The following is a 6,639-nucleotide window of genomic DNA, read 5'->3' as shown; positions in this document are numbered from 1 at the left end:
GGCGAGCTTTGATTGACCAGAAGGTGGTCCCTGGCCCAGCGGCTGGGCGGAGGCTGCTTCTCCTCTGACCCTCCTGAGGTCCCACAGGCTGGGTGGCTTAGGTCCACGAGGGGTGGGAGAAGGTGATGCCATACAGCTGGGCCCACGACGAGAAGACCCTTTTCTCGGTGATAAAGCGGTGGTGGTTGCCCTTGCGGCTGTGCTCATTCTGGATGTAGGTGACACATTCGTCCGGCCCCTTGGGCTCATAGTAGTGGTAGGGCATGCGCTGGAGGCGGGGTCGCTGGCTGGGACAGAGCAGACGGGAGTCATCAGGGCAGGGTGGGCGCTGGCAGGGTCCTTGCCCTTTCAGGCCCTCGCCTGCCAGAGGACCTCAATAAGAGAAATCCCCACACCTCCTGGGGCCTCTGTTTCCCCATCCGGAAAATGGGTGCAGGGTGGACTAGGTTTGTAACCACCAAACTTTTTTTTTTTTTTAATGCAGTGGCACTTTTTCCTTTCCCCAAGAGGGCGGCAGTGTAGAGCAGTGGTGAGCGCTGTGGGCACTGGAGCCCGGTCCCTCTTCCTGCTGTTTGGAGGACCTCTGGCTACTCATAAAACATACTCCTCAGTTTTTCTCATTTAATAAATGGGAAGAATAACAGTTCTTATCCCATAAGGTTGCTGTGAGGAGTAAGTGAGAGACTACATGTAGCCATGCTTGGTACCTGGTCAGTACTCAGTAAAGTATAGCTGTCCCCTAGTGGGCTTTTCATATATAATGCTACTACTAATAGTTATTATTAATAAATAAACTGGCTGAACTTGGAGTGGAGGCCCCTGAGGAAGCAGAAGAAGTCTAGATCTCTGCAGAACAGTTAGAAAACAATGAAGCAGAGGCCCTCAAAGGCACCTTCAGCCAAGGTTTCCAGCCCTCCTAGCTCCATCCTGCGGCCAGTGCCTGAGTGCTGTCCTGGGAGGGCGCTGGCAAGGAGGGCTCACCTGCAGTAGTTTGGGGGGACCATGCCATATACGTGCACGTGGTCACACAACTCCACCGCAATCACCATGGTAAACCAGCCTGTGCTCAACCAGGAATGAGACTTCTCCCTGGGGATGAATAGGGGTCACGATGAGGGTGCATGCAGGCAGAGATGGGGGCAGGTGATCCAGGGTCACCCACGTGGAGTTCCCTGGAACTCCTCCCATCCACCCATTGGGGCCCCACCCCCACTTTGGTGACCCCGAGTCCAGCCTCGTGTGGGAGCATGGCATGTGGCAGAGGGCTGTCCAGGCAGAGGTGAGGGGTGTGGAGGGAGCTCCTTTGAGGGGAAGAACAGGAACAGGGCATGCTGAAAACGAACTGTCTCCTGGGGAGCCGGGTCACGGTTGGGCGGGCTGAGTGACTACGATGATGGAGCATGCTAAAAACAGCTGCGCCCATGCTAGAAGCAGACTCCTAAGGGGAGACTAACCACGTACGTTCATGCTGGAGTGACTGCAGTTCAGAGCTAGGCCTGAAGGAGTAGCCCAGAACCAAGAGCTGTGCTCACACCCCAGTGGCCACCAGCCATGTGTGACTAAGATGGGCTGTCCGTGTAAATACACACTGCATTTCTTAGGTAGTATGGAAAAAAGAAGGGAGGCCAGGTGTGGTGGTTCATACTTGTGATCCCAGGGCTTCAAGACCAGCCTGGGGAACATAGGGAGACCTCATCTCTACAGAAAATTAAAACTCAGCCAGGCGCGGTGGCTCATGCCTGTACTCCTAGCACTTTGGGAGGCTGAGGTGGGCGGATCACCTGAGGTCAGTAATTCGAGATCAGCCTGGCCAACATGGCGAAACCCTGTCTCTACTAAAAATACAAAAATTAGCCAGGCATGGTGGCATGTGCTCGCAGTCACAGCTACATGGGAGACTGAGGCAGGAGAATTGCTTGAATCCAGGAGGTAGAGGTTGCAGTGAGCCGAGACTGCACCATTACACTCTAGCCTGGGCAACAGAGTGAGACTCCATCTCAAAAAAAAAAAAAAAAACCCTCTTCCTGGACCCAGGTTCCCAGAAGCCTTTGCATGGGGTTGGATGGGTGCCATATTCCCATATCCCCAGGCCCATGCACGGCTCTCCGTTCCCCATGTAGACTTTACATGGAGTCCCAGTCTCTCTAGCACCCCCGGCCCCACTGCCACTGTTACTGTGTCTGGTCGGCCCCTGGGCCCTGGGCCATGTTACCTGTCAGCCTCCTGCCCATTCTGCTGTGGTCCCATTTGACTTCTCTAAGCAAGACAAGAAAGATCAAGGCTCTTGGCCCCCTCAGACTGACATTTACGGCCTTGCCTTAGGCATCTGGCCCCAGGCAGTCTCATCTCTCACTGCTCCCTCCTGCTGTAGCCTCACTGCCTACTGGGTGAAGCTGGGGATCCCACCATGAGGCTTCTCTGTGGGCCACTCCTCCCACCAGACACTCCTGCCCTCATCAACTGTGCCTAATACAGTGAGCAGCATGCGGCTGCTTATTGGCTACGTGAATTGAGAGCCAGATGCAAGGTGCCATTCATGCCTCCCAGCCCCAATCACCACCATCCTGGCTGGCCCAGTGCCCAGAAGGGTTCTCTTTCCTGTCCCCAGCAGCTCAGGGGCCCTGGGAGATCCCAGCAGGCTGCCTGCCCGTGTCTTACACAGTCACTCTTTGTTAGGCCTCGCCCCCGAGGGCATCTTATCTGCCCAAACAGTTTGTAATCTCTGGAGTCACAGACCCCTGCCTCCTGCCAACCTGGAGTACACAGCCCTTTTGCAGAGAGGCTGGTGGCAACTCGGAGACCACCACTCACCACACCCCTGCCAGCGTTACAGCCCGCCAGGCTCCCTCCTGCTGGGTTTGGCAGGAAATCGCAGCTCCCAGTCATCAGGTCCCCAGACCCTTAAGGAGCTGAGAGACCTCTGGCTCTGTGGCCTGGGCTGTCTTTCCCCCACCCCTTCTGCACTCACTGCTCAAACTCTTCTCCCAGCTTCTGTGCGAATTCTTCCTAGTGCACCACGGGGCTCCTCCCTCCCTGGAACCTGAGCTCCTTGAGGGCGGTGTCTGGTCTCCTTTTGCCCTTGAAGGAATTGGGGCTCTCAGAGGCGAAATGACTTGCCCAAGGTCACACAGGCAGGGTGAGGTGGGGACAGGAAAAGCCAGATGGGCCTGGCTCCACACACCCCCACCATCCCCAGAGTCCCCAGGCCTCCACTCAAGATGCAAAATACACACCTCACTGGCCACTGGCTCTGAAAAAGCTGAGGATCGCTTTACTGGAATCCTCCAACCGGAAGACGCAGTCCTGAGGCCGCATGCAGCGCTGGGCCAGAAGGCTGTGCTCGACCCAGGAGACACAGGACACGAAGCCGGAGCGTAGGTGTGTTTATTCCTGTACAAATCATTACAAAACCAAGTCTGGGGCAGTCGCCGCCCCCACCCATCACCCCAGTGTGCAATGGCTAGCTGCTGGCCTCCTCCATCTGGTCCCCCCGGGCCTCACAGCCTCCTCCTGAAGCCCTTCCCTTCCAGGCTCCAGAAGAACAAGAGACAAACACAACCCACTGAGGCCCAGCTTTAATAAAGTGCCTGATAACAGAGTCAGGGGACAGAACCCAGGCGACACAGCTCCCGGCAGTCATCCCAGGATGACAGGGGGTCGGGGGAGACCCTCGGAAGCCCCCAGTGGCTCCAGACAAAGGAGCAGCCCCAAAGGCACCTCCAACAGTTGGAAAACCTCCCTGCTAGAGGGCAGAAGAGGAGTCCCGGCATTAAAGAGCCAAGCTAATGGCAGCTGGCTGAGGGGCTAAGAAAACAGCTTAAGATTTGTCCCATTCCCTTCAGAGTCCCCTAACCCTAGAGGAGTTTGCGCAAAAATACCCTAAAGTTTTCCAGGAGGTGGGGAGGTCACCCCAGACCCCCCAGAGAGCTGAGCCTCCCAGCAAGGGATAGTGGCTGGGAGGGTCCAGACGGGGAGGGCAGACCCGAGGGCACTTGTAGGGGAGGTGGAAAGGGTCTCAGACTCCGCACTGGAAACTGGCGTGGGCAGAAGGGTGCCCGCAGAGGGGGAAGGGTTTGTCCAAGGTCGCTCAGGGCAGAGCCAAGACCTGGATGCCAGCCTCCCACCTCTGGGACCTCCCCACCGCCCCCACAACCTCCACAACCCCAAAAATTCTCTGGCCGGGCCTCCAGACAGCTTCTACCCCCACACAATATCTCTTTCTGGTGCTAGAAATTGAGGGGACACCACCAAGTTCCCAGCTCCTTGGGACAGGACCTCATTATCCCAGTAGAGTGGGGAGTGACTGGGGGGTCCATTCCCAGGGCTCTGAACCAAGGTCTCATGGGAAAGGACATGTCCTTAGCCTCAGATTGACTCAGAAATATCCCTCTACCCTGATTGACTGTGCGCAGACCCTGACTGCACAAGAAAGACACCCCTGATTAACCACATAGACTCCCAAATCCCTGATTGGCCAACAGATTCCCCAAGCCCTGATTGGCTGGAGGATAAATCCTCCTCAAGGCCCTGATTGGCTGGGAGACACTCCGGCGAGCTTTGATTGACCAGAAGGTGGTCCCTGGCCCAGCGGCTGGGCGGAGGCTGCTTCTCCTCTGACCCTCCTGAGGTCCCACAGGCTGGGTGGCTTAGGTCCACGAGGGGTGGGAGAAGGTGATGCCATACAGCTGGGCCCACGACGAGAAGACCCTTTTCTCGGTGATAAAGCGGTGGTGGTTGCCCTTGCGGCTGTGCTCATTCTGGATGTAGGTGACACATTCGTCCGGCCCCTTGGGCTCATAGTAGTGGTAGGGCATGCGCTGGAGGCGGGGTCGCTGGCTGGGACAGAGCAGACGGGAGTCATCAGGGCAGGGTGGGCGCTGGCAGGGTCCTTGCCCTTTCAGGCCCTCGCCTGCCAGAGGACCTCAATAAGAGAAATCCCCACACCTCCTGGGGCCTCTGTTTCCCCATCCGGAAAATGGGTGCAGGGTGGACTAGGTTTGTAACCACCAAACTTTTTTTTTTTTTTAATGCAGTGGCACTTTTTCCTTTCCCCAAGAGGGCGGCAGTGTAGAGCAGTGGTGAGCGCTGTGGGCACTGGAGCCCGGTCCCTCTTCCTGCTGTTTGGAGGACCTCTGGCTACTCATAAAACATACTCCTCAGTTTTTCTCATTTAATAAATGGGAAGAATAACAGTTCTTATCCCATAAGGTTGCTGTGAGGAGTAAGTGAGAGACTACATGTAGCCATGCTTGGTACCTGGTCAGTACTCAGTAAAGTATAGCTGTCCCCTAGTGGGCTTTTCATATATAATGCTACTACTAATAGTTATTATTAATAAATAAACTGGCTGAACTTGGAGTGGAGGCCCCTGAGGAAGCAGAAGAAGTCTAGATCTCTGCAGAACAGTTAGAAAACAATGAAGCAGAGGCCCTCAAAGGCACCTTCAGCCAAGGTTTCCAGCCCTCCTAGCTCCATCCTGCGGCCAGTGCCTGAGTGCTGTCCTGGGAGGGCGCTGGCAAGGAGGGCTCACCTGCAGTAGTTTGGGGGGACCATGCCATATACGTGCACGTGGTCACACAACTCCACCGCAATCACCATGGTAAACCAGCCTGTGCTCAACCAGGAATGAGACTTCTCCCTGGGGATGAATAGGGGTCACGATGAGGGTGCATGCAGGCAGAGATGGGGGCAGGTGATCCAGGGTCACCCACGTGGAGTTCCCTGGAACTCCTCCCATCCACCCATTGGGGCCCCACCCCCACTTTGGTGACCCCGAGTCCAGCCTCGTGTGGGAGCATGGCATGTGGCAGAGGGCTGTCCAGGCAGAGGTGAGGGGTGTGGAGGGAGCTCCTTTGAGGGGAAGAACAGGAACAGGGCATGCTGAAAACGAACTGTCTCCTGGGGAGCCGGGTCACGGTTGGGCGGGCTGAGTGACTACGATGATGGAGCATGCTAAAAACAGCTGCGCCCATGCTAGAAGCAGACTCCTAAGGGGAGACTAACCACGTACGTTCATGCTGGAGTGACTGCAGTTCAGAGCTAGGCCTGAAGGAGTAGCCCAGAACCAAGAGCTGTGCTCACACCCCAGTGGCCACCAGCCATGTGTGACTAAGATGGGCTGTCCGTGTAAATACACACTGCATTTCTTAGGTAGTATGGAAAAAAGAAGGGAGGCCAGGTGTGGTGGTTCATACTTGTGATCCCAGGGCTTCAAGACCAGCCTGGGGAACATAGGGAGACCTCATCTCTACAGAAAATTAAAACTCAGCCAGGCGCGGTGGCTCATGCCTGTACTCCTAGCACTTTGGGAGGCTGAGGTGGGCGGATCACCTGAGGTCAGTAATTCGAGATCAGCCTGGCCAACATGGCGAAACCCTGTCTCTACTAAAAATACAAAAATTAGCCAGGCATGGTGGCATGTGCTCGCAGTCACAGCTACATGGGAGACTGAGGCAGGAGAATTGCTTGAATCCAGGAGGTAGAGGTTGCAGTGAGCCGAGACTGCACCATTACACTCTAGCCTGGGCAACAGAGTGAGACTCCATCTCAAAAAAAAAAAAAAAAAAACCCTCTTCCTGGACCCAGGTTCCCAGAAGCCTTTGCATGGGGTTGGATGGGTGCCATATTCCCATATCCCCA

The 6,639-nt window shown here is 55.8% G+C and overlaps 3 protein-coding genes across 8 annotated transcripts in view; all 3 read right to left on the bottom strand.

The window, feature by feature from the left end:
- AK1 (adenylate kinase 1) overlaps positions 1 to 4,835 on the bottom strand; it is a 32,864-nt gene extending 28,029 nt beyond the window's left edge. The window contains exons 1-2 of the mRNA XM_011931313.1: positions 4,684 to 4,835; positions 3,234 to 3,390 (exon numbers count right to left, since the gene is read on the bottom strand). The gene's annotated coding sequence lies outside the window, so the exon portion shown is untranslated. The remainder of the gene's footprint in view (positions 1 to 3,233; positions 3,391 to 4,683) is intronic.
- On the bottom strand, positions 11 to 3,315 carry LOC105504171 (alpha-N-acetylgalactosaminide alpha-2,6-sialyltransferase 6-like). The gene is made up of 3 exons (XM_011931459.1): positions 3,239 to 3,315; positions 982 to 1,089; positions 11 to 287 (listed from the first exon to the last, which is right to left on the bottom strand). The coding sequence occupies exons 1-3, from the start codon at positions 3,313 to 3,315 to the stop codon at positions 98 to 100; spliced, it is 375 nt and encodes a 124-aa protein (XP_011786849.1). The 3' UTR covers positions 11 to 97.
- The window catches only part of ST6GALNAC6 (ST6 (alpha-N-acetyl-neuraminyl-2,3-beta-galactosyl-1,3)-N-acetylgalactosaminide alpha-2,6-sialyltransferase 6), a 22,979-nt gene continuing 19,707 nt past the window's right edge, over positions 3,368 to 6,639 (bottom strand). For 5 of the 6 annotated variants that reach the window (XM_011931319.1, XM_011931317.1, XM_011931318.1 and 2 more), the window contains 2 exons: positions 5,531 to 5,638; positions 3,368 to 4,836 (listed from right to left, as the gene is read on the bottom strand). In XM_011931319.1, the coding sequence (XP_011786709.1) occupies positions 4,647 to 4,836; positions 5,531 to 5,638 (298 nt within the window). In that variant the 3' untranslated portion in view covers positions 3,368 to 4,646. The remainder of the gene's footprint in view (positions 4,837 to 5,530; positions 5,639 to 6,639) is intronic. The other variant, XM_011931316.1, reaches the window with a different exon arrangement.

The sequence above is a fragment of the Colobus angolensis genome, unplaced genomic scaffold (assembly GCF_000951035.1).
Source record: "Colobus angolensis palliatus isolate OR3802 unplaced genomic scaffold, Cang.pa_1.0 Scaffold9, whole genome shotgun sequence".
NCBI classification, from domain to species: domain Eukaryota; kingdom Metazoa; phylum Chordata; class Mammalia; order Primates; family Cercopithecidae; genus Colobus; species Colobus angolensis.
The sequence above is the reverse complement of the archived record's forward strand: the minus strand, read 5'-3'. Positions and strand labels throughout refer to the sequence as shown.